Source organism: Pelophylax lessonae (genome assembly GCF_965119305.1).
Source record: "Pelophylax lessonae genome assembly, chromosome: 2".
NCBI classification, from domain to species: domain Eukaryota; kingdom Metazoa; phylum Chordata; class Amphibia; order Anura; family Ranidae; genus Pelophylax; species Pelophylax lessonae.
This window is the reverse complement of record NC_138769.1, coordinates 215,729,026-215,756,843: the sequence shown is the minus strand read 5'-3', so window position 1 is coordinate 215,756,843 and position 27,818 is coordinate 215,729,026. Positions and strand designations below refer to the sequence as shown.

The window sequence follows — 27,818 nt, the reverse complement described above, 5'->3', positions numbered from 1 at the left end:
AAGCAGCTTTTTTGGGGGGGCACTCGGAGGAGCCAGGAGTGCCGTCAGGGGACCTGAGAAGAGGAGGTTCAAGGCTGCTCCATGCAATGGAATTTCAGGTAAATATAAACCTGTTTGTTTTTTTTTTTAAATCAAAAAAGCATTTTCAATAGAGAATCTTCAGAGTGTTTGCAAAAAACTAAAAGTCAGCAGCTACAAATACTGCAGCTGCTGATTTTTTCATAAAGGGGCACTTACCTGCCCAAGGATCCACCGCAATCCTCACCAAGGCTGTTTTTTTGCCAGTCTTTGGGTCCCCAATGCCATTATGTTTAGTGTGGAAAGCTGGTTGTGACTCATTTCGGCTTCACAGCCAGTTTCTCACTGCACATGAGCCACACTTCGTGGCCCCGAAGCCTCATGTGACCTGTGACGTGTCCCAAGAAGTTGTGGTCAGGGGGGGCCTGAGCGATCTGACTGGAAGTGGGAGGGAGTACCCACCAAAACTAGGTACCCACTCCCAAAAGAAAATGTCCAAAAGTTTTAGAGGAGGGGGTAAGAGGATATAAAGCAGAACTTCCCCTTTGGAGTAAATTTCTGCTTTAAATACAAACACAGTTAAAGTTGTCCTAGTATATGATTAGCATGAAATACAGGAAATGATTTTTAAAGGCTGTAGAAAAATCTATTTTTCCTTTTTCTTTTGTGTGATAGCAGATTTCTGATTTGAAACTGTGGGTAACATCTCCATTATTTTCCTTACTCCATTTTTTAAATAAAGTTTTTGCATGGTATAACACCTCTATAAGATACAAGGTGAGTAAATAAGTACCAATTGAATGAAAAAAATATGTATTCATGTGTACTAGTTAAAAAGACACTTTTTACACACTACTATTTTTATGATTATCTATACTTACTGTAGCCTGTAGTATGTCAGAGTTGGATACTGAAGCAACTTTATTCTTTGGAAAACTCAAATTACCTTTTTTACATATCAGCAATGAGCCAATCAATCCAGAGTTCACATCTTGCACCATGTTCTCTGCAGAATAGTAAATACTGGTAAGACAGTCAGGGTCATCTTCTTTGGGTCCCACATTTTCTGTGATGTCCCAACTATAGGTATACGTTTGGCCTGGTGACACTGAATCATCAAACTTTTCCAGCGAGGAAGTGCCATCAGCATATTTTGATCCTAAAAAGAAACATATTCAGAACTTTTTGTCAATAAAATATATGGCATTCATAATTCTCTAACCACAGCCTAACATTGTGATAGTTGGGATTTCACGGGTACCATTCCCAAGGCATTCCCCTACATGCAATTTGATTTTGCCGTGATTTTGCTGTATATATTTTGCTGTGCAGTTGTATGTTGTACTTACCATTTTTAATTCTATTTAGGGCTTGTTTACACCAGCGTCTACATTGCAATGCAGCGGGTAGGGGCCGAGGTCAGCATAGTAATGACATGCTGAGCTTGGTGCATGTTTTTTTTAAACAAACTTTATTTAAATGTCACACAGACATCTTAAAAGTTCTATTGCTGGTCATGCATGCAGTACTGTTTTTTATTGCACTGGACCCGCACACCACCACAACGCATTAGTGTAAACCAAGCACATAGGAGACAAGGCATTTTGTCTTGTCCATGCAGTGGAACTGTGCTTGAATAGCCCTCCAACGCAATCCCACCACATGTGTTGTGAACATACCCTTAAAGATGAATTTCAGGCATGGCATTTTTTTTGTCCTTTTTTTGTTGTTTTGATTGATTTATTTATAGTACCAGACTCCACTGGTTGGTTTAACCTCCTCCTACCCGGCCATTGCATATAAGTAGCCGGGTGGGAGCCCCGTCGTTCGGAGTGGACGTTCTCCTTTGTCCCTCAGAATGAGCGTCTGTTCGCACCTGCAAGGCCGCACAGCTGCGCGATCCTGTGATGGCTGTGATCACAGGACACAGCCAAGACGGGATCGGGATATGGGCGCTGTGATTGACCCTCCCGATCACGCGACGGCTATGTCCAATTACAGCCTTCACAATGTAAACAGAGATGCTTGTCTATGTGACAGTTCTCCCCACTGAGCTGAGTGAGAGCTCAGTGCGGGGGGGGGGGGGGGGGGTAGCAGGGGAATCTGCAAAAAATCTGTGACAGTTCTATGTGTAAGGATGATTTTACATACAGAGTTGTCACAGATCCCCCCACAAACAGTACACCAAGCACCACTGTCATACAAATATGTCAGTGTCCCCATAATACATCTGTACCAGTGTACAAAACATCTGTCAGTCCCCCATCACATCTGTACCAGTGCACAAAACATCTGTCAGCCCCCATAACATCTGTATCAGTGCACAAAACATCTGTCTGTCCCCCATAACATCTGTATTAGTGCACAAAACATGTCAGTGTCCCATCACATCTGTACCAGTGCACAAAACATCTGTCAGTCCCCCATCACATCTGTACCAGTGCACAAAACATCTGTTAGTCCTCCATCACATCTGTACCAGTGCACAAAACATCTGTCTGTCCCCCATAACATCTGTATTAGTGCACAAAACATCTGTATGTCCCCCATAACATATGTATTAGTGCACAAAACATGTCAGTGTCCAATCACATCTGTACCAGTGCACAAAACATCTGTCAGTCCCCCATAACATCTGTACCAGTGCACAAAACATCTGGAATAGTGCACCATTGTGACATCAACATCTGTCATTGTCCGCCAGTGGCCGATCAACATTCGTCAGTGTACCAGTGTCCCACCAATAGATTAATATAACATTTAAAGCGTCCCCCATGCTCGCGTGTAAAGGCGAACACACACGTTGGTCTTGTAGGCCTACGTAAACAATAATAACACCACACATTTGAGGTATTGCCGCAAACATTGGAGTGAAAGCAACAATCCTAGCACCAGAACACCTGTGTAACTTTAAACTGGTAATCAATAAAGGCTTATAAAGTGTCGCCTATGGAGATTTTCAAATGCCGAAATTTGGTGCCACTTCTTTAGCGTGCGCAATTTTAAAGTGTGATATGTTTGGTATCTATTTACCCAGCACAACGCCATATTTTATATTTTACCAAAAATGTGGGTATTATATTGTCTCTGTGTGCAATAAAATTGATATAAATGTGTTTATGCATTAGTGTGTAAAATTGCGTTTGAAAAAACTGTGTGACTTAAAAATTTGCAAATCCCACCATTTTGTTCTCCAGGGCCTCTGCTACAAAAAGATATAATGCTTGGTGGTTCTAAGTAATTTTCTAGCAAAAATGCAGATTTTTACTTGTAAGCAAAAAGGGTCAGAAGAAGGCCTGGTCTTAAAGTGGATAATGGCTGAAGGTGCTATTTGGATGTTGCGCTTATCTATGTTGCCAGGCTGTGAGGAGTAGCATAATGTGTTTTGCGGTGTAGTTGCAAGTACGGCAATGCCATGTGTGAGAAATAACTTGTTAATATGACATTTTTGTGAAAAAAAAAAAAAAATGTCTTTATTTTCCAAAGAATTACTATATACCCTGGACTGTCTACTTTCCAAAAAGCGGTAATTTGAGGGGTATATGTACTGTCTAGCCATGTTAGGGCCTCAAGAAATGAGATAACCCGTCAGTACATCATATGTGATCAATTTTCAGTGATTGGTACCATAGCTTCTAGACTCTATAGGGCTCCTTTCACACGGTCTTTCCGATCTAGTCATCTGTCAGTTTTTCAGGCGGACCTGATTGGATGCTCCATGCAGCCCTATGGAGCAGCGGATGTCAGCGGACACCTGCTGCTATCCGTTCTGATCCTGTCTGTGAAATCCGGATGGATGAAAACCCCATTTTCCATCCGTCTGGAGGATCGGATCGGAGAGGATCAGATAAAAATGGACAGGCGGTCCGTTATCATCTGATCTCCCATAGAGGAGAGCGGGGCTCTGACAGCTCCATCTGTGCAAAGTAAGCGGAGACAGAGCTGTCATCGGCTGAGAAAAATAGTCAGGCGCACCACCCGTGTGAAAGGGGACTAACTTTTACACGGATCAAATAATATACCCTGATTTGGGTTTTTACCAAAGAAATGTACCAGTATAAATTTTGGTCAAAATTTATAAAGAGAAGTTACTTATTTGCAAAATTATATAACAGAAACAAAGAAAACCCCCCTTTTTTTAAAAAAAAAATTTCGATCTTTTTTTATTTGTAGCGCAAAAAAATAAAAACTCCATTGGTGAATAAATACCACCAAAAGAAAGCTCTATTTGTGTGAAAAATTGAATTTGGGTAAAGTGTTGCATAACTGCGTAATTGTCATTCAAATTGCAAGAGCGCTGAAAGCTGAAAATTGGCCTGGGAAGGAAGGGGGTAAAAGTGGCCAGTATTGAGGTGGTTAAGTATCTTTTATTTCTGGTGTGTCAAAGGACCCTCTAGTAGCCAATTAGTGAACAGTAGAGATCAGCCGTAATCTATAGCAACCAGTGAGCATTAATTAACTTCTAGCAACCAATCAGGGAGCAGTAATGATGTGCTGTAACCTCTAGCAACCAATCCGTGAGCAGTAATTATGTAACCTCTGGTACCTAATCAGTGAGCTGTAATGATGTGCGGTAACCTCAAGCAACCAAACAGTGAGCGGTAAGGATGTGCTGTAACCTCTAGCAACCAATCAGTGAGTGGTAAGGATGTGCAGTAACTTCTAGCAACCAATTAGTGAGCAGTAATGATACTTACTTACGTATAGATGCATTTAGGCGCTTAAAGACGCATATGCGTGCATAATGATCATTTATTTTTCCCCTTTATTTAGACTTCATTTACGTGCTTACAAAGGTGTATACATGCATTCATACCCAGAAGTTAGATGCAGATTTTTGTATTTTTATGTTAAGGATCTGAATGCAGTGCATGTTTATGCACCTGTGTAAATGGCTCCATTAAAAACAATGCAGCTGTTCAGACTAATAATTACAAAACACTTGCATATGCATTTTTTACAGCTGCGTGAACAGTGACGTCACTAGGGGGGGGCCATGGCCCCCTCCAACATTATACTGTGCCCCCACATTGGCCCCCCAACAGGATCCCGGCACCACCTCCTGCTCTGGGATGCAGGGTCGGTAAGCCCAGATTGCGCGTTCCTGACCCACCATCCCCTGGCATCAGTGTGAAGAATGGGGCCAGCACCAGAGGAAGCAGAGTTAATGCTTCCTGTATAGCACAGGCTCCTTTCCCACTGATGCTCGGGAATGGTGGGTCAGGAATCAGCCAGCAGTACTCACCAACAGAACCCGCCAGCAGTACCCACCAGCAGTACCGCCAGCAGTACCAGCCAGCAGTACCCACCAGCAGTATCAGTCAGCAGTACCAGCCAGCAGCAACAGCCCTGGAAAACAGCCAGCTGCAGCCACCAGCCTTACCCACCTGGGGGACAGCAGCAGCCAGTGATACCTGCAGGAATCCTGAGGAAGAAGTGAAGATTGAGGTCAGTTGAGGTGCAGGTAAACTGTATTGCATCCGTGTGAAAACAGCCTTAGGCACCTTTCACACGATCGGTCAGATCGGGTCCACCTGTCTGTTTTTCAGGTGGACCCAATCAGACCCTCCATTCACCACTACAGAGCGGCAGATGTAAATGGACTTGTACCCATTTACACCCGCCTATCTCCAATCCGATCCACTTAAAAATACAGAAGGGGATCCGTCCCCTTCTGTCCGGGCGGGTTGGATCAGAGGGCCCATAGAGTAGAGTGGGTTTTGTCCGTGTCTGCTCTGCATATGCTGAGTGGACACAGACCAGTCATCTGCCTGCTCCACTCATTGTGGCCCGCAACAAGTTACCAAGTCCCTAAAGTGGCTCTCGCTCCTTAAAAGGTTGGGCACCCCTGCTGGAGGGGCATGAGTCCCAGATGGAGAGGTGCGCTGTAGCAGTCTTCCCCCTTATTTTCGCCACAGTGTGTGGCGGAGGGAAGGAGTCCCAGAATCTGAGGTGCGCTGTACTGTAGCACAGCAGGAGATGCGCAGGGAAATCATAAAGATCTCCCATGAATTTATAAAATGTTAAGACCGCTACGACTGCAGTGACAGGCCCTAACACTTTCATCACTGTGGTTGGCAGGTCTCACTATTCTTCCTTACCTCCTACACGCTGAGAGCATTTATCACTGTGTAAACTGGCACCAATACTAAGCTTTATTACTGCATAAACTGGCAACAATACTAGGCTTTATTACTGCGTAAATTGGCACCAATACTAGGGGTTATTGCTGCATAAACTGGCATCAATACTATGGGTTATTACTGCGTAAACGGGCATCAATACTAGGGGTTAGTACTGCATAAACTGGAACCAATACTAGGCTTTATTACTGCGTAAACTGGCATCAATACTAGGCTTTATTACTGAGTAAACTGGCACCAATACTAAGATTTATTACTGCTTAAACTGGCACCAATACTAGGCTTTTATACTGCGTTAACTGGCACCAATACTAGGGGTTATTACTGCGTAAACTGGCATCAATACTAGGGGTTATTACTGCGTAATCTGGCACCAATACTAGGGGATATTACTGCATAAACTGGCACCAATACTAAGGGCTATTACTGCATGAAATGGCACCAATACTACTGCATAAACTGGCACCCATACTAGGAGTTATTACTGCGTAAACTGTTTGCTGAAATTGCTGTAAGCTATAAAGATAGTGATACAGAAACTGATGGCATGAATTTCTGTATCACATGCCTTTGTCCATTGGATGCTTGTAAGTGTTGCTTTGGCTTTTATATACTATTAAAATTTTAGCAGTTTTACACTATGTCGGTTTTGTCTGGCTTCCTCCATGTATGACTGTGAGAGATCCACAGCTTCCATTTGTGACACTTTGGCTACCTTCCTGATCATCCGGTGTTCCAGCCTTATCGTGGAAGTATACAGCAATATCAGCCCGTATGGCCCATATACTACAAAGTATCTTGGGTCCATACCCTCCGGTGAGCGCAATCTTTTGATCCTTGGTGTGGGGTCCCTTGGCACGGTTCACTATTACCTTTGAATTTGGATGCACATTTAGTTTATACCACCACCTGGGACTTTCTTAATCAACTTTTTTTAGTTATTATATGTGGCAACACATTCGATCAATATTAGTCACATTTGGTTATATATATGATTTATTTGATATATATACGTATATATATGTATGTTTATTTATTCACACATGGTCACATGTTTATATATTTTGGTTTAGCGCTGCAATTTTTGTATTTTTTTCACTTTATTCACAACACATGTCAGTCGATTTGCTAGCAGCTTTTTTGTTTTCTAAAACTTTGGTTAGCGCAGTTTGATACACTTTATTTTACTATAAAACATAATATTGCTGCGCTAGAATATACTATAAAACACTCAATATGCGAAAAGCAGCCAACACAAATCTTTGGAAACAGAAAGATCAATAACAATAACAATACAAATGTGGCGCTAATCTTGTAAGATTAATCAAAGAAAAATCTTTGATATTAGTGGATAATAAGCAACAGTTCAAAATCTTTCCCATGGATAGATAAAAACTTCAAAAAGAAGGGGAGAGATGTGAAGATCCTCAGCGAGGGAAACCACCACCAGGCACCCGCACACACTGGCCCTTACCAGATCCCAATGACCCTCATCACAAAGGTCAAAAACGCTAATGGCACAAGCCCTGGAAAGCCGGGATCCTTCACTCCTCCTCATTAGATATTATCCACCAAGCGGGCAGTCGTTAAGTCCTTGCAGGGTCCCCATGTGAGGAAACAAAATACCAACACATAGTGTACACTGCTAAAGGTTTTATTGTCCCCAAAGGATAAAATTGCACTTACTCGACAGCCGCAATTAGAGAGCGTTGCTTATTTCCACCTCCGTACGGTCGGGTGCTCGCGCATCCCACCAGAAAAATGGCCGCCGTGTCTCTTCCTCGTGTGGCGTGCATCGCCGTAGGCTCCACCCGACGCGTTTCGTCAGAGCTGACGTCGTCTGTTTTATTTTACTATAGACTATAACAGCCTGGCAATAATCGCATGTAAAATCTGACAGGCTGGTTGTACCCCATCAACTTGGGTACATTCAGCCTGCCCATTAATGGTTATAATCTCGGCTGGTTTCTACTAAACTGGTCAAGATTCAAACTGTCTATAGCCAGCTTAAGATGGGATGGGTGTTACTGGCTGGATCACTAGTGCAAATAAAGGGGAAACAAACTAAGAAAATAAAAATGCAGCTATAATATTTAAGGATTGGATAAACTGCAATATATAACATTTTTGCTTTGGGGTTTTCATGTGCTCTTTTTAAAGCTTAAAGTCTTAGATAAGAGGTTTTTGTTGCAGACATATATGGGTGTCACTGAGACCTCTACCTGCGAGGTTTGAGCCAGTTGGAAGCCTACAACAGGTTCATGAAATACACTATGTTACCAAAAGTATTGGGATGCCTGCCTTTACACATACATGAACTTTAATGGCATCCCAGTCTTAGTCCGTAGGGTTCAATATTGGGTTGGCCCACCCTTTGTAGATATAACAGCTTCAATTCTTTCTGGAAGAATGGTCAAACATTCCCATAGTCACACTCCGAAACCTTGTGGACAGCCTTCCAAGAGTTGAAGCTGTTATAGCTGCAAAGGGTGGGCCAACCCAATATTGAACCCTACGGACTGAGACTGGGATGCCATTAAAGTTCATGTGCGTGTAAAGGCAGGCGTCCCAATACTTTTAGTAATATAGTGTATGTTGAAATAACTAGACAATGTAATCACCTACTATTTCAAAATACAATACAAGCAAAAACCTTGAATCAGAGGCAAACTATTACAAAAATATAATTTCCTCTACAACAATACATTTTTAGTACTGCATTATGAATCCCGTTACAATTGCATATCACAGTACACAAATAAAAAAAAGTATTACCTTCAGAAAGTTTCCCATATGAAATTCCTTGCGGGTGAATAGTAAGAGGTTTTGTAGCCGTATTCTTAAAGTGAACTTTTAAAGTATCCCCAACCTCAGCACGTAGAGTTGGTCCTAAAATACCTAAGGGGAAACACACAGAAAATAAATAAATGTTTCCAGTACTACATATTTTGGATATTGACCTACCTAGAATCTCCCTAACCTCCCTAACAGACATTTGTTGGAATACAACTCTTTTACAATTTTTAGTTATGCCAGCTGTAAAGGCAAAGTCCACCCAGAGCTGTTATTCCTGCAATGTGGACAACTGGACCTTGGATATTATAATCTACAGAGGTTGTAATATCCATCCAATGTTGGGATTTGCTCTCCCAGCACTTTTTATTAAAAAGTCACAGCCGAGACTTCTTACTTTTATGTTGGAAAAATTGGGACTGCAGAGCCTACATTAGATGTATTTCTTCTTTTATTTGAGAATACATTGTTACCTTTATGTAGTAAAAGAAAATGGCTTCCGTGTAATGCTTTGCATATTCAAATCACCTTATTTAGTTTAGATATTTGTTTATTAAACTGTTACTAAAGTCAGGACCCTGCATTCATTTTTTCTGGCCTCCCACAAAACACAGCACATGGAAATGCAATTGTTTTAGTTAATATAAACTGCTAAATACCTTTTCTCATCAGCAGTTAGAGCAGTATTTTGACTTCTATCAGTGTCTGGTTAAAGCTTGTAGGAGGAATTTTCATTCTCCTCTGATTGTCCTATTAGGCTGCAGGACCCCTGTCTGGACAGTTCTGATTGGCTTCTTAAACTGTTACTAAACCCAGCACCCTGCATTCATTTTTTCTGGTCTCCCACAGTACACAGCACATGGAATGCAATCGTTTTAGTAAATATAAACTGCTAAATACCTTTTCTCATCAGCAGTTAGAGCAGACTTCTATCAGTGTCTGGTTAAAGATTGTAGGAGGAGTTTTCATTCTCCTCTGATTGTCCTATTAAGCTGCAGGACCCCTGTCTGGACAGTTCTGATTGGCCCTGTTCTGATCACATGCACTTTCCCAAGCAAAAATAAAAACTCTCTTGCAATACACACCAAACTGAGCATGTGCAGCCTGTCCCCTAGCATCAGTTATATCAGGAGATGGATTGGGGGCAGTGGAAGGAGGGGAAGAGCAGAAAAGACAGGATCAAAATTCCTTTTTACAAAACGCAGAGGATTAACCCCTTGGGTACCACGGTGAGTATAAAAAGCATGCTTTACTGCATATATAGAATGATTTTACTGTTGTGGGTTTAGTAACACTTTAAACAATGTATGTAGCATCCAGCACAATATAAAATAAATATGTATATAAGGTTTGTATAAAAGAAGGATAACATTGGGGAGTTCTTAGTCCTAAATGTGATCAGCTAATGTTTTGGTTGAACGGAGTTCAGCCCAAACACATGAAAAATGGTCACATAGCAGGCCACTAGCCCAATTAACTGTTGTTGTGGATATCCCTGCCCTGCAAATAACAAAGGGGCTAGGAAGCCGGTGACATTCATGACCTAATATGGCCATATTGATATTTTAGGTCAACAATGTCACGAGCACCCCCACCCTTAATTATACACAGCTGCAGGATGGGGAATTCCACTGCTGCAGCTGATTGGTCCAGTGGCTTGCTATCATGGGACAGCTTCCCACAGGTTCAGAAGAAACCTTAGCTCTTACTTGTTTAGGACTAATGCGGTTCAGCAAACCATTACAACCAATCAGAACTCACCCTGCTGAAACTGAATTAGTACAGGATGGATTCTGATTGGTTGCTATGGCTTTCTGCACTTGAAGCCTGACTGAACCTTTTCTTTAAAATCATCTTAATATAGTCCAGGCTCATTAAAACAAAATAATGTTCAGGTTCTTGCAGTTAATTCTCTTTAGAACATCTCCACAAGCTAAGCAGAAAAAACTACAAGTAAGGAGGATACAGGCACTTCCGTGAGACAGTAGCTTGGTCCGGACAGGTGGATGGTGTCAGCAAACACTAGGGCAGCACTCGGGAGAAGAAGCAGCTCTAAAGAAATATGAGGGAACATAAGGTGCCTCTAAGTGCAGCATAGACAATTTATTGTAACACACAAGGGTTAAAAACACTTACAAGAGTTTAAATTAAGATGAGGCATATCACATAGCCAATCCTTTAGACCCTGCGCCATCCTATGTGGATGTGTGGAAAAGAGCCGGCCTGCAGCTGTCATGTATCGGAGCAGAGAGGCAGTGGTGGGGCCGGGCTTCCAGAACCACACTGGAACACACACGGCTGATGTCAGGTGGGGGTGGGCAGTAACGCGTTTCAAGGCATGTGTGGCTCCTTCATCAGACCTATGCCCTCTGGGGAGCTACTGGTTTATAAGCAGCGGAGAGGCGGGAAGGAGGTGCTAAAAAGCTCAGGAATAGGTTAAGCAAGGTTCTTTTTGACAGGTCTACACCCACTGCCAGTGTTTTTAACCCTTGTGTGTTACAATAAATTGTCTATGTTGCACTTACAGGCACCTTGTGTTTTTCTCATAAGCAGAAAAGACTGCATCCTGCCAGCGTGATGTAAAGAGGGACCCTTGCTGTCTATGTGGCAGTAATGATCTTTCTGCAGAGTTCCAACCCACCTTCTTCTGTGTCAGAGCTAGAGCTCTCCAATCAGATGAAAGTCCCGCCCACAGACGTAACGCGTACGGGGGAGGACTAACGTATGACGTCACCCGCGGCCATCACATTGGTTTGAATGTTCACACTGTTTTAAAGCACTGTTTCAGTGCCTTCTTTGTAAGTACCTCTCTATCGTTTTGATTACATTTTATTAGTATACAGAGAGCACTAGATTGCGTCTTTTATTTTCACATATACGGAGCCACATGGAGATTCCTCTATTCAAGCTGGGACTTCCACATTGGAATTTACCACAGAGATCCTATGATTAGGCTATGTGACCTTTTTGGGTCAAGTTTGTGGGGTGAGAGGCAATGTTTGTCTGTCATAGATGGGCTGAGCTTCACCATATACTTCTGCATGGTTTATGGAATCACTTTTCACCCCAGAGTTGTTGTCCCCGTCACTTTTCCAGGCTGCCTATAGACTTTATTGTTTGTGTGTCACAATTTTATACTATAGGTCAAGTTGCTTACGGACTGTTCATTTGTGTTTTATTATTGTTTGTTTTTATAATGCGCTGCACTGTATTTTTTACCATTTATCTAAGAAGTTTCTGGTATTGACCTTTAGTGTCCAGCTGGCATTTTATTCTGTATTTACTTCTTTGTATGTTTGCACTGAATATTGTCATATTTGAGATAAAAGCATATGGATAATGCCAGCAGGTCTGACTCAGCAGGGAGCACGGAGCATGAGCAATCGTGCTTTTTTACACCATGCTGGCAGGGGAAGACTTTTCTACTCAAGATGTGGCTGCTTTCTGTTTTAGTCGCCTTTATTAAATTTTCTTTTTTAAGTGCGAAAAAGGGGGGAACAAGATGTGTCTGCTTTGTGTTTCAATCGTTTTTATTAAATTTTCTTATTTAAGTGAGAAAAGGTAAGAACAAGATGTGGCTGCTTAATAAACAAAATGGACAGTAAGGCCCCTTTCACACAGGGGAGTCCATCAGCGTTTTTCTCAGCGAGGGATCGATCTGCCTAAGGCCTCTTGCACACAATACTCCTGTTTGAGCATCTCCTTTTTCAGCCGTAATTTTTGTCTTATTGTATTTCCGCGCTTTTTCACGAATATGCGTTCACGCAAATTTGCGTAAATTCGGGTAAATTTGCGCCTCTGAATATGCAAATTCTTTTTCAGATCAACAGTATAATCGTGTGCCTTCATTTGATCGCATTTGCGCGTATTTGCGTGCAAATGCACGCATTCGGCATAAATTATTGCCCAAAAATGCAGATTTTTCTATTTTGTTCTTACTGAAGAATACGCAGCGCTCATTTACGCGCATGTGTGCATAGGCACATTAGAATGACTGGGTTCTATTTTAGCTCATAAAAAAAAAAAAGCTGTACTGAGCATTTTTAAGCTGCAGTGTGCAAGGGGCCTAATGCCCGCTGAGCAGGTGGATGGCTACTCTGTCTCAGCGCTGTGTGCGGAGACAGAGCTGTCAGGTCCCAGTTGTTCTCTATGGGGGAATCAGATGGAAATGGACCGTCTGTCCGTTCTCATCCGATCCGATCTGCTGGATGGTTGGAAAATAGGGTTTCCATCCGTCCAGATTTGACGGATAAGATGTCAGCGGACATGTCTCATAGAGATGCATGGGGCATCCGTTCAGATCCGCCTGAAAAACCGACAGGCGGATCTAAATGGTCCGCCTGTGTGGAAGGGGCACACATTTTGTTTTGATGAACTGGAATGTATTCATAATTTTTAAACTGGATTTTTAAATGGGCTTTAATGATTAGCGCTCTAGAATGCAAGACTCTTCTCTGAATAAGGCTGTGTCTAATACAAGAAAATAGTAGTTTTATTTTGTGAAGCAGCCTCTACAATAGTACATACAATGTGGTTTTGACCAGAATGGAATTTTCCACCCATTAATGCTTAATAAAGGATTGCTGGAACTTCCTTCTTTAATAAAACAACGTTTCAAAGTAATTACCCCTGACTGCGCTATATATTAGAGCCTGTAATTAAAAGTCTCATGCTTATCAGCCTTTGAGTGTGGCCATCACCAGAAGCAAAATACTTTAGCAGCAGGGGTTTTTTTTAGATAAGAAAGATTTTAGGATTTGAGCTGCAGGAAATGCAATTATAAGAAGATTATGCTTTGGCCTAAAAGAGTGCTAAACAATCTATGCCAAAGCAACAGTAAAACAAAGCTAGTGATTTTTGCTGTTTCATAACATTTCTAGGATATCATTTATAGTTTACTGAAACAATGAAAATATCAGAGTTTAAAGTGACAAAATAGTATGTAGTAAAAAAAAGAAAAAAAGTGAAGATATGCAAAACATTCCTAATATTCTAATATTAATAGAAGCAACTCTAAGAAAAAAAGTAAATATGATTTATGGATTCTGGAAACATTTCAATTCCACACCAGAGAAGCCAGTCAGTTCTCTTTAGGGGTCATTCACATCTGTGTTGGGGCTGTTCCGGGCAGAGTTGCTCAATGCGGTCCCAATGCAAAGACAAAGCAAAACACTTTGTTTGTATAGAGCTGGTTACTGTTTGCTGAATGCTGGCTGAGCACACAATGGTGTGTTTGCAAAATGTCCACCTAAACTTTACCAAAGCTGAAGAGGTTTAAAAAAAAAAAAAAACTTCAGTGGTTTAGCCAAACACTGAAAATCCATTTTTTTTTCATTATCAATGTTTAATAAGTTTTAACAAATAGAATGTTACAGAAAAATGATAGTATTAGTAGTAGTGTAGTGTAGTTAGCATAGTTACATAGAAATAGGATTAATTATAATATGCTGGAAATATATGCATTATACAGCTGTTAAAGCAACAAACATTGGTATTAAGGTAAAAGTATTACTAAACCCAGGACCCTGCTTTCACTATATCTGGTCTCCCACAGTCCACATAAATGCAATTATTTTAGTAAAAATAAACTGCTAAATACCTTTTCTCATCAGTAGTATATAGCAGTCTTGTGCCTTCTATCAGTTCCTGGTAAAGCTTGTAGGAGGAGTTTTCATATTGCATTGAGCTATCCTATCAGGATCCAGGACCCCTGGCCCTCTGTCTAGACAGTGCTGATTGGCCCTGTGTTGATCACATGCACTCTCCCAAGAAAAAAAAAAACTCTCTAGCAATACACACCAAACTGAGCATGTGCAGCCTGACTACAAAGGCTCTGTCTTATCTGGACATGTTCTGGAGTCAGTGGAAGGAGAGTAGGATCTGTGCATACAGGTCAAACAGCCTTTTTTTACACAATGTGGAGCATTAACCCGCTCCACAGTGAGTATAACAAGCATGCTTTACTCCATAAACAGATTGATTTTACTGTTGTGGGTTTAGGAACACTTTAAATATCCCTTAGGCTCCACGCACACTAGCATTTTGTTTAAATAATTGCTGTTATTATCATTTTTCTGCTCCTAGAAGCTAAATAGTGTTATTTTATGTCCATGCATACTACTTTAGGCTATTAACGCTTTTTGAGCTTCAGCTTCTAAGAGCAGAAAAGAAATTGGAGTAGGAGTAATATTTTTTTCCCCAGTGTCTAGCATTAGTAAAATGTGCTGCTAATGTATAAAGTGGGCACAAACCTTTGGGACTACTCATGGGATTGCTGCCACCCCATCCCATGCAAAGTTTGCTATTGGTATTAATATGATATGTTGTGTGTATTAAGTTAGGTTTGGTGTAATGTCCACCATAAAAAATGCAAATTAAGGATCCAAATTGAACTAATAAGGACTCATGGAAAATTCTGGACAGTATATAAAGGATCACTGGAATGGTTTTCAGCTTTGTGGCCATTTGTAGCAAAAAAAACCTCCCTCCCTCCCATCCATCACAAGTGCTTTATGTGCTCATGTCTCCCTGGAATTTTAGACATTTGGACATTGTGTTTATTAACATCTGATGGTTGAGCTGGCTTGAGTTCTCATAACTGAGTCAAGAGGTAATCTGTAATATGAATTGTTAAATTAATATTATTGATTTATTGCTATGCCTAAATTAATTGTTAAAACACCACAACGGCCTCACAGTGCCCTGTCTGTGTTTTGTCTGGCAGAACGAGGCTTGGGACGCGATAGCTCCAGCGGCGTGGGATCATGATGTCTGCGTGATGTTTTGAGAAAGGAGTATGGCTGCCGTAACACCGGCAGCGCGCAAGCTCTGAAACGCATCGCATTTGGTGACGTCACGATCCTACACCGCTGGAGCTATCGCGTTCCAAGCCTCGTTCTGAAGATTCTCCTTCCAGATGGGGCACTGTGAGGCCATTCCAAACCTACACTCTTTCGCAGGACGCTGCTGTACTCCAGCACAAGGGACTGACATCCACCTGGGATCCTACGATCCACAATCCACATTGATATGCTTCGAAATATTTACTTATTGTGAGTCACTACTTATTATTAAATTTTAAATCTGCACTCAGAGGCGCCTCTCTTTTTTTTATCCCATAATATGTGTGTAGCAATAACACAATAACAGGCTGGGAAATTATCAACATTAAGATTTAGAATAGCTAATGGAGGTTTGGGTGGTGTTAAAACCCCTGTGATTTCAGAAATTATTTGAAAACATTTTCACAAAAAACTTCAAATACTTTTGCAGGTCCATGATATATGCATTAGAGTGCTTATACAGTGCATCTGGAAAGTATTTACAGTGCTTTTTCCACATTTTGTTATGTTATAGCCTTATTCCAAAATGGGTTAAATTCATACTTTTCCTCGAAATTCTACAAACAATACCCATACAATGACATTGTGAAATATGTTTGAAATCTTTTCAAATTTATTAAAAATAAAAAAACAAAAGAAAAATCCCATGTACATAAGTATTCGCAGCCTGTGCTCAATACTTTGTTGAAGCACCTTTGGCACAAATTACAGCCTCAAGTCTTTTTGAGTATGATGCTACAAGCTTGGCACACCTATTTTTGGGCAGTTTCTCCCACTCTTTTTTGCAGGACCTTTCAAGCTCCTTTAGGTTTGTTGGGATCCGAGCGTCAGTGCACAGCCATTTTCAGATATCTCTCCAGAGATGTTAAATCAGGTTCAAGTCAGGGCTCTGGCTGGGCCACTCAAGGACAATCACAGAGTTGTCCTGTAGCCACTCCTTTGTTATCTTGGCTGTGTGCTTAAGGCCGTTGTCCTGTTGGAAGATAATCCTTCCTCCTAGTTTGAGGTTCAGGGTGCTCTGGAACAGGTTTTCATCAAGTATATCTCTGTACATTGCTGCATTCATCTTTCCCTTGATCCTGACTAGTCTTCCAGTTCCTGCCACTGAAAAACATCCCCACAGCATGATGCTGCCACCACCATGCTTCACTGTAGGGTTGGGATTGGCCAGGTGATAAGCAGTGCCTGGTTTCCTCCAGACACGGCGCTTGCCATTCAGGCCAAAGAGTTCAATCTTTGTTTCATCAGACCCAGAGGCGTAACTAGAACCTTCAGGGCCCCGGTGCAAGAAACTATGAAGGGCCCCCCGGACCCCAGGCCGGGGCCCTTTCCTTCAAGCCTGGGGCTCTTAACACTGATCCTGGGGCCCTCTACTCCAGTTGTGGGGCCCTTTATTATGGTCCCGAAGCGGGACCCTTTCACAAGTTCTGCAGTGGCCCCCCTATCTGCCATCTTGGTGCTTCCCCACGGTGCCACGGTGGTGGAATGCCAGGGCCCGGTTGCAAGTTTGGCCTTTGCGATCCTGGAAGTTCACCCTCTGGTGTCAGTAGTTTTTATTTTTTGGTATTTTAATTGTAATATTAAAATTTTTATCATTTTATTTTATTTTTTTACAATGTCACTGACTATGACTCTGTCCATTCAGAAAAGGAAGGAGCTGGTAAATTACATATTTACCGACCCCTTCCTGGTTCTCTATTGTGAAACATCCCCTGCAGCAGCCGGCAGGAGAGGGGAGGGAGCACAGTGGGGGGTGGGGGGCAGCACAGTAGGGAGGGGGACCAGGGGGGAGCACGCAGGGGCCTAGAGACAACAGAAAACAAGTGAACTAGATAGGAGGAGTGGCGGGGGCACCATACAGCGGAACCAATCTCCTCCATTTTCCTCCTGCAGCTACAGGAGGAAAACGGAGGACAGTGATTTCTCTACATGCTGTCCCCGCCGCCCCTCCTATCCAGGTGTACAGGGGAGCCGCACAGGCCCCCTGGAGCATGGGGCCTGGTTACAATTGCAACCCCTGTAGTTACGCCCCTGATCAGACCTGAGAGTCATCATGTCATCATCTGTTTCATCATGGTCTGAGAGTCCTTCAGGTGCCTTTTGGAAAACTCCAAAGGGGCTTTTACTGCTTCTCCTCTCTCCACAGGGAAATTCTGGAGCTCTGTCAGAGTGATCGTGGGGTTCTTGGTCACCTCCCTGACTAAGGCCGTTCTACCCCGATTGCACAGTTTAGCCGGGGGCCCGCTGTAGAAAGAGTCCTGGTGGTTCCAAACATCTTCCATTTACAGATGAGGGAGGCAACTGTGCTGATTGCATTGAATTGCAGACATTTTTCTGTACCCTTACCCAGATCTGTGCCTTGATACAATCCTGTCTCAGAGGTCTACAGACAATTCCTTGGACTTCATGGCTTGGTTTGTACTTTGACATGCACTGTTAACTGTGGGACCTTATATAGACAGGCATGTGCCTTTCTAAATCATGTCTAATCAACTGAATTTACCACAGGTGGACTTCACTCAAGGATGATCGATGGAAACAGGATGCACCTTAGCTCAATTTTGAGTGTCACGGCAAAGGCTGTAAATACTTACGTACATGTAATTTTGTGCTTTTTTATTTTTAATAAATTTGCAAAGATTCGAACAAACTTCTTTTAAAGTGTCATTATGGGGTATTGTTTGTAGAATTGTGAAGAAAACAATACATTTAATCTATTTTGAAATAAGGCTGTAACAGAAATGGTTTAAAAATGTGAAGTGCTTTGAATACTTCCTGGATGCATTATATCTCCAACATAGAGGACTATAGAAGCCTATATGGAGTCAAGTGCCATCTCAATGACAGTTTTTACATTAATTCACAAAGGTTGACACAACAAGTAGCTGCAAAGACTGGCGGAAAGGCGAACAAGTACTGTTTGACATAATTTTTTTTTTTTTTAAAGGAACTTACCTGACAGTTTTGAGCCACGTTTTAATGCAACAAAGCCTTTTTCATATTCTTTGTAAACTATCTTCTTAAACACATTATCGGAACTGCATAACAAAGACAAGATTTGAATGCATAAGTTATTGGCTATCACAAGGAAAACAAGCAATTTATAGACAAAGTCCACCTTTGCACCTGTATTTAGGGTGTAACATGCAACATGGTACAGATGTGATTGGTTAATTTGGCCAACAAGACATTTTTTATGCATCGCCCACATAGCTAACTGGTAAAAAAAAAAAAAAAACATGTTTATTGAATTCAATCATATAAATATATCTTGCAGCATTGGAATCCCTAGATCTTTCATCGCCTAGACGAAGGTAAATACACACAGGTAGAGAAGGCAAAAAAGTGATGTTAAAGCAATACCTATTAGTGGTTAACTTAAACAAATATTAGCGGCCAATTCACACTGATGTGCTTAAAATCGCGGTATGCATTTTTCAAAAACGCGTCTTTTAACTGAGTTTTAATGCATTGGGTTAAAATTTAACACAATACATATGTGTTTTAGATGCGTTTTGCATGCATTTTCATTACTGGCACCTGAAGAAAAACTTATACATGACTCCAAAAATGCACAGCAGTGGGCTTTTGGTACGTTTCCATTGACTATAATGGAAGGTACATTTTATGGGCACCAAAGATGCAGCAAGCAGGGCTTTTTGAAAACACAGCACATAGATTGTGAATAGATCGATAGAATTTAAAGGGAACTATATTTTATGCGCTTTTAAAAACTCTGAGGGTTTATTACTACCTTAAAATATTAAAGATATCATTTTGTCAAGACATTTTTCAAATGTTCTTCCTGTGCATGTGTCCCTGGCTAACACAGTACATCATCTTTTTCTGAAAAGGAAAGTAAAAAAGAAAACTCTTCTAGGGATTGGTGCAATTTGCTTTGAAGAAAAAAATATTTCTTCCTTACCGCTAACAGCCATTGTATAGGTCTCTGGAAAAGACCTCTAAAATAGCCATTCCTGTTTTTATTCTCAGATCTCATAGTACCTTGTAGATCTTTTCACCACTTTGAACAGGACCATAATTGAACACAAGTTACTCTTCTATACATTGGAACATCAACAGCTTAAATATTTAACTGTGTCTCAAAACTGTTACTTGCAAGACATGCCACAAACTGCAGATCAAACAGAAGCTAAGATGGCAGTCACCATGAATATATAATTAAAGGATTAATAAACAAACATGCACAGTCCAGACTAATTTACTGCAATGCAATTGAAGGGAACACAAACAGGAGGGACCTTCCCTCTTTTGAAACCAAACTCTTCTGTCTCTTTTTTCCTCCTCAGTTGTCCTTTTTATTCGGATTTGTATCCCTAAATATAAATGCATTTTTAAAGTGCATATTACTCCAAAAGATTTTGTAAAACCTGGGGTTCTTTAAAAGTTCCCCGTCTTTTCTGTTTCACTCTGACCACGCTATAGATGGAAGCAGATCTCTACTAGTGTGGTCAGTTTGCGTTTCTGTCTTCTAGTTGGGATAAGGTGACCAGAATTTTAAAATTAAAATTGGGGATTTTTTTGGCAAATGGCACAGGACTGCATGATACACAGAGTGCTGGGCACACGACTGCATAATACACAGAACGCTGGGCACAGGACTGCATAATACACAGAGCGCTGGGCACAGGACTGTATGATACACAGAGTGCTGGGCACAGGACTGCATAATACACAGAGCGCTGGGCACAGAACTGCATAATACACAGAGCACTGGGCACAGGACTGCATAATACACAGAGCGCTTGGCACATGACTATATAATACACAGTGTATTTTATGCAGTCCTGAACCCAGCACTGAGTGCTGGGCACAGATCTACATAATATACAGGAGGGTGTTGAGCATAGAGTGTAGGGCTCAGAGGTTTGCTATGCACAGAGAACACTTTTTCCCCCACATCAATAGCTCATCTCTGCAGCCTTCTCTCACAGATCATCTCTGAAGCCACCTCTTAGCCCTTCCCCCCTACAACAGCTAAACTCTCCATCTTTTCATGCAGCTGCATCAGCTCTGACCCCTGCTCCCCCACTGCCCTCACCTGTGTACAAACAGACCCCCCCATCTGCTCACCCCCCGTTCTCAGCCCTCAACACAGTCAATTTTTGGCTCCAGACCAGGACTTCAGGAAAGTGCCCTCCAGCAAAAATCCATTGACAATCTTCTACAGGCCCTTTTTCCAGCAGCTGCTGAGGCCCAAGCTACAATTTCTTGCCAGTAAAGCTGCCTCCAGGAGCAGCAGCCCAAAGAGAACTGGAACCCTCCATGGACGGAAACGAACACTCTGCTCAGACCCCCTAAACATTTATCACCTCCCCAGCCATCTTCTGGACTCTTTACAGAGATTAGCTGGAGCATGATAAATATTTACACTGGTTACCTGAATCTTCCTGCTCTCTGGAAACATCTTTCAGTGGCAGGTGTGAGAATTCAAGCACTCAACTCAGAAAGAAACAATCAATCACTGTTCTACTCACTACCCTGAAGCCAAAAATGTAACCTAGAAGTCTAACTAGAGAAGGGTGCCACACCCCCCCCCTGCCCTAAGAATCTGGCCTTGTTCTCATGGACCAGGAAAACCATCAAAAGCTTTTGCTCCCAAGAGCAAAGGATCCTGGTACAACAGGAGGGAAGGGAAATAACCAGTTACAAAATATACGGCATAAATATACGGCATATATATATATATATATATATATATATATATATATAGATATATATATATAATTACAGAATATGCAGCATTCAACATAAAAGAAAGTTCAGCAAAAATAGTTCACATTAAGCAAATGAGGCAATCACCAGGCAATCCACAACCACGTGACAGGTACTCTTACAATAACATATTTACAGCATATCTGGTAGAGCCCTACCACTAGCTATTGCAGTAGTAGTGAAAAAAGTCAATATATGAATTAGTGTAAATAATTTCCTTATTGGCTTGTAAATTCCTTGCTGTTGTTTACCTTATCAGCATGAACATCAAAACAATATATACTTCACATCACAATACAGCATTGGAGCATTATCTCTGCTGAGATGATCCCCCAGTGAATAAATGACACATAAATATCACATAGTGCTGAAGTTCAGGACTTAAAGTCCATATACTGTTCCTCTTAGACACTCTTCTGCCACCTGGTGCAGCAAAATATAGGTGCAAAGCGTAACTCAACCTAAGCAATACATTATAGTTAAATGCAAATGTTCGACATGTTGACCGATCATTGCTGTACTAAGCAAAAATTCAGATCCTAACTAAAACCTAGTACACAGGATATGATCATTGGACGAATGATCGTCCGTTTCTTTTGCATGCTAGTCTCCATATTGAAAACGCAGAGGCTACTAAAATCCGAAACTTCTCGTGCGACAGAATAAAAATTTGGTAGTAATGTATTGTATTGTATTTGTATTGTATTTTTGGACAAAAACTGTACTGATTAAACGAAAATCGTACGATCTGGCATCGTACGAGAAAAGTTTTCGTGTTTGTCCCTTCGGATAATTTCGGACAAAAGCTGTGTATTAACGATCATATTATATGAAAGCGGTATTTTTTGTATGATTTTCTGATTGTGTGTACGGGGCTCAAGCTAACATTCTTAACTAATAATTTGCTTATGGCTAACTTATAAATGAGCACAATAGTCCATAAATGTATTGCAGAGAAAGAGAGAATATCCCCCCCCTCTTTTTTTTTTGTAATACCTCTACTTTTCCCCTAACTTCTTTCTATTTGTTTGGAATGTGTTGGGAATGTTGCAATCATGCGCACTGCTCTAAGTATCTATCTTTCTATAGTCCCTAGCCCATCTTGAGAGCAAGCAAGAGAGGGTCGCTATGTTCCCACATACAGTGTGGAGAATGAACATAGCCAAAAAAAGTTGGTTCACAGCAGAAAAAAAAAGGAATTTGGAGTAAAATGAGAACAATAGAAAGTACTTTATGAGTTAAAGGAGAAGTACAGCCAAAGCTTGTTTGGCTGTACTTCTGTGTGGATCACAGGAGTACAGTTCGTTCTGAAGCCCACTGCTGGTTGACGTCACAGAGCCAATCCAGGCTTGGCCAAGACTGCGACAAAAAGGTCAGGATCCACCCACATACAGTAGATTGTCAAAAGTATTGGGACACCTGCCTTTACACGCACATGAACTTTATTGGCATCCCAGTCTTAGTCCATAGGGTTTCAATATTGAGTTGGCCCACCCTTTGCAGCTATAACAGCTTCAACTCTTCTGGGAAGGCTGTCCACAAGGTTTAGGAGTGTGACTATATGAATGTTTGACCATTCTTCCAGAAGCGCATTTGTGAGGCCAGGCACTGATGTTGTAGCTGGTAAAGCTGCAAAGGGTGGGCCAACCCAATATTGAACCCTACAGACTAAGATTGGGATGACATTAAAGACATTAGAGTTCATGTGCGTGTAAAGGCAGGCTTCCAAATACCTTTTACAATATAATGTACCTGGACTGGCACCTGGCTCAGCCTCTCAGCGAGCCGATGAGAGCCTGAGCCGGCCGCTCCCGCCCCCTCCACAGCCCATCGCTCCAGTGAGCATGGGGGGGAGGGGCAGATCAGAGAGCTGCTGACTGACAGTCAGCAGCTCTCTGCTCAGGGAGCTCTGAGAACCGAGCAATCAGCGGTGTTTGGTCGCTCAGTTCTCAGTGTTAGAGCTGGCAGGGGCCAATGCTGAACCCACCTAGGAAGGTATGATTTTTAAAAAAGTATTCCCATATTTCTCTTCTAAGTGAATACATGGTTGAAGAAAAATGTTTTTCTTAGTGCTACTTTAAGTGGTTATTTTGTTACTACACCTAAAAATTATAGCACCGGTAATCTGTGCATTGGCCTACTTGAAGAGAATAGACTCAAATACATGATGTAAAACTCCTACACAGTTTGCCTTTGTTTTTCATAATGATTATTCTCTGCTAAGCTGCAAAAAGAATTTGTAATTTGCATCAGCACATTCCTTTTTATTGTAGGTAGTAACATTTTATGGTCATTTCAGGGACATTTTACTGGTGACTGTAACTATAAAAGGACGCTGCAAAATTAACTCCGACAAATACTTTCTCCAAGGCTACATTGTCCCTGGCTTCCAGCATTTGGTTTATTTAAATGCAGGAGAAGTGATTCCGTGTTTAAGGTTCCTTACACGTGGAACAGAGTTCTTCTGAATTCTGGGCATTTGTTTATGAACACACAGGGCCCTAAACACAGGTGCCATTTGGTACAGAGTTCAGCCCCATCCAGTCGCAGCCTGCCATAGACTTTCACATAGACTTTGGCAGGCTCTAAGCAGCAGGTCTGCAGTCTGCACCTGTCCCTCCTGGAGTCAGGGACATATCGGTTACATGGCCCCTATGCACAAGAGGCCTAAATGTATTTGTATTTACATGACTGTAAGTGTTTTCCATGCGTTTAGACATTTAGACACACAGAATTCTATATTTTTTTTGGGGGCAGATAAACTGAACACACCTGAATGCTGCAATGATAGATCAGTGGAGCTAAACGGAAATAGTATGAATGAGCCCAAATAATGAATGTTCATATCTCTGTGCTACAATGTGTTTTGGAAAGCACTGCCCGCATGAGTTTTAACCACTTGCCGACTGCCAACAGTAATCCTACTGTGGCAGTGCAGCTCCCCTGGGTCCAGCGACGTAGACATACGTTGCTGGACCCCTAATGGTCTAGGCGGAGGGTGCGCGCCGCCGGAGGCTTGCTGGGCTGGAGGAGGAGAGGCGGCGATCGCCGCCTCTCTTCCCCGATCATCGGGGAAAGTGTGACTTTCGTAAATGTATGTAAACAAAGCAGGCAGATCTTCTCAGTGACAGACAGGGAGAAATCACAGGATTCAGCAAAGCTGAACCTGCAATCTCTGTCTGTGTCAAAGAACCCCCCCCCCCCACACGCACTTTAGGAAGCATGAGGCATACATTTAACCCTTTGATCACCCATAGGGTTAACCCCTTCCCTGCCAGTGTCATTATTACAGTAACAGTGCATATTTATAGCACTGATTACTGTAGTTATGTCACTGGTCTCCCCACAAGTGTCAAAAATGTCAGTTAGGGGTCCGATCTGTCCGCCACAATGTCGCAGTCCCGCAAAAAAAAAATCGCAAAATATGACATTACTAGTAAAAAAAATAAAAAATAAATAAAAATGACATAAATCTTTCCCATAGTTAGTAAACGCGATAACTTTTACACAAACCAATAAAAATACGCTTATTGCAATTTTTTTTACCAAAAATATGTAGCAGAAAACAAATTGGCCTAAAATGTTAAAACATTTTGATTTGTAAATTGTTTTTTTTGGGGAATGTTATATAGCAGAATGTGAAAAATATTGTGTTTTTTTTTTCAAAATTGTCGCTCTTTTTTTGTTTATAGCACAAAAATTAAAAATCGCATAGGTGATCAAATACCACCAAAAGAAAGCTCTATTTGTGGGGAAGAAAAAGGAAGTAAATTTTATTTGGGTACAGCGTCGCACAACCGTGGCTGCAGGAAAGAAAATTGCTCCATCTGTGGCCGGCCTTAAGGCATCACTATCTTTTACAGGCAAAATATGGGGTGGGGGTAGGTAACAAGGTGGCACATCTTGCATATGAATAGACAACTAAATAAGAAAAAAATGGCATGCAAACTGTTAAGGCACCCAATGGAGATATGCAAAAATTGGAAATATATTTTATTGAAATGCATTAAAATACTAGTAAGTCATGAAAACAGGCAACCATGACCCATAGTGCATAGTAGTTAGACCTCATCTGAGAGGGTTATGCCCTCTTCCCAGCCCAAATATACACATAATAAGGTGTTATTACCACTGCACACCATAACATCATCAACTATTTGATCACAGGCTTAATGAGGACATAAGAGAAGTTTATAAAGTGTAGTGAAGTTTAAAGTTAAGTCTAAGTTTCATAAGTTTCTAAAGTGATGAAAGATGTGGGCATATAATTATAGATGGTTACAGATAGGTGTCAGAATTAATTTGTTGGTGGTATAACAGTATCCTCTCGAATAGGTGATATTTCTGATTTTTTAAATATCTGCGTTGGGTGCTTTAAAAGTCCACTTTTTGATTTTTTTCTTATTTAGTTTTGTTTCAGGCTAAGACATATTATACGCATTATAATATATTATTTTACATAAAAATAATAAATTGCGGCTCAGTGGTTAGGACTTCAGCCTAGCAGCACTAGCATTTGAATCCCAAACATGACACTGTTTGCATGGAGTTTGCATGTTCTCCCTGTGCCTGCATGGGTTTCCTCCCAAAACTCCAAAGACTTGCTGGTAGGTTGGCTCCTGTCTAAATCGATCCTAGTCTGTGTGTATGTGAGATAGGGACCTTAGATTGTAAGCTCCTAGAGGGCAGGGACTAATGTGAATGTACAATATATGTAAAGCACTGCATAAATTGTTGATGCTATATAAATACCTGTAAAAAATTAATTAATTAATCAATAGTAATGTAAAAATACATGCAGGGAAATGGACGTGAAATTATTCACACAAAAAAAAAAATAACAGCCTAATTCATGTTTAAAAATGTAGAAAGCTACATGCATTTTCACAACTTAAAGTGTGAATTGATCATTGACCATCCACTCCCTTATGATTATTTTATTTTTTTTCAAATATGTTAAATTCTTTTGAATTCTGTTAAATCCAGTAAAATTGTATTTTTTAATGCCATAAATAATTTTATCAAAAATCTGCAGAAATATAGTATCTCATAATTTCTTATATGAAATAACATACATTTTTTTTGTTTTTCAAAAATCTGCAGAAATACAGAAAATTAAAATTTCTCCCCCCCATAAAGGGCTGCTTTAATTATTTTTCATAAAATTACCAGACTAAGAAATGCGTAATGATGAGACATCATACATTTGTCATAAAAAATCATTTTAGCGGCCAGGAAAATAAACATTTGATAGTACACTTTTAAGAAATCAGTTACATGTACAACCATGCTTCAAGTTTGCACTTACTGACACTTTATAAGGTGAAAAATAAAACCTTGTTATGGGATCTATTTATCAGTATTTTCATCCAAAATTCACACAACTGTCATGCCTTTTTCAAATTAAATCTTATATGAAAACGTGTGAATCCTAGGTGAAACTTATTTAGATCTTGGGTGAAAACATTGATAAATAGACCCCTATAGGTTTTACCAAACCAGTACAGCCTATCCAGTTGTCCTAGGTCATATATTTAAAGGAAAATTAAGATGATAAGCTCATGCGCGGCTACATAACAAAAAAGTAAAATACAAATAAATTACGAACTGCTGCAACCACCTAACAAGTGCCCTCAATCACCTAAACAACAAAAATATTCATTCAAACAATAATAATATCACCAGTTTTTAGAATATTATATATTTAAAGGATTTACCTTGGATCTTCTCCATTGCTGTAATCCCAGTCCACTGTCACAGCAGCCACATAGTGCTCCCTGACAATTCCACTGACAGCTGGGGTGATGCCTACCAGTGTGCCCACAAATAACAGGACCACTGGCATAGAGTGGAAGCTCCTCTGATCCATCCTTATTCAATTCAATGCATGCAGGCTACTTCTGCTTCTTTTTGGAGTCCCAGATCTCTGTAAACAGGCTGCTGCTGCTGCTTGCACAGCGATCAATAAGACTGACCTCTTGTCCCAGGCATTGACATCATGACCAGGAGATGATGAGACACCCACTCAGGACAGCAAACTTCACTCCCTTATGTAAGAGGAACCTGCAGGGTAGTGACGAAAGCTTCCCATTGTGGAGCAGTACACTAATGTGAGTCGTGCACACATCAACGTCTGGCTTCCTGGGCTGCCAGGATTCACAAAAAAAAAAAAAATGTAATTGTTCATGACATCAACTCAAAGGGGGCGAAAGGCTTGGTCAAGAACTTTTTAACTCAAATATCCTGAAATATTTGCTGTAAATATATTGAGATTCTGCATTTTATT

General features: G+C 41.0%; 1 protein-coding gene across 1 annotated transcript in view; it reads right to left on the bottom strand.

Annotated features, from left to right (window-relative positions):
• The window catches only part of F5 (coagulation factor V), a 110,793-nt gene extending 83,207 nt beyond the window's left edge, over positions 1 to 27,586 (bottom strand). Inside the window, exons 1-4 of the mRNA XM_082244471.1 lie at positions 27,250 to 27,586; positions 18,752 to 18,834; positions 8,937 to 9,059; positions 965 to 1,177 (exon numbers count right to left, since the gene is read on the bottom strand). Of these exons, the coding sequence (XP_082100597.1) occupies positions 965 to 1,177; positions 8,937 to 9,059; positions 18,752 to 18,834; positions 27,250 to 27,401 (571 nt within the window). The 5' untranslated portion in view covers positions 27,402 to 27,586. The remainder of the gene's footprint in view (positions 1 to 964; positions 1,178 to 8,936; positions 9,060 to 18,751; positions 18,835 to 27,249) is intronic.
• Between the last annotated feature and the right edge of the window lie 232 nt (positions 27,587 to 27,818).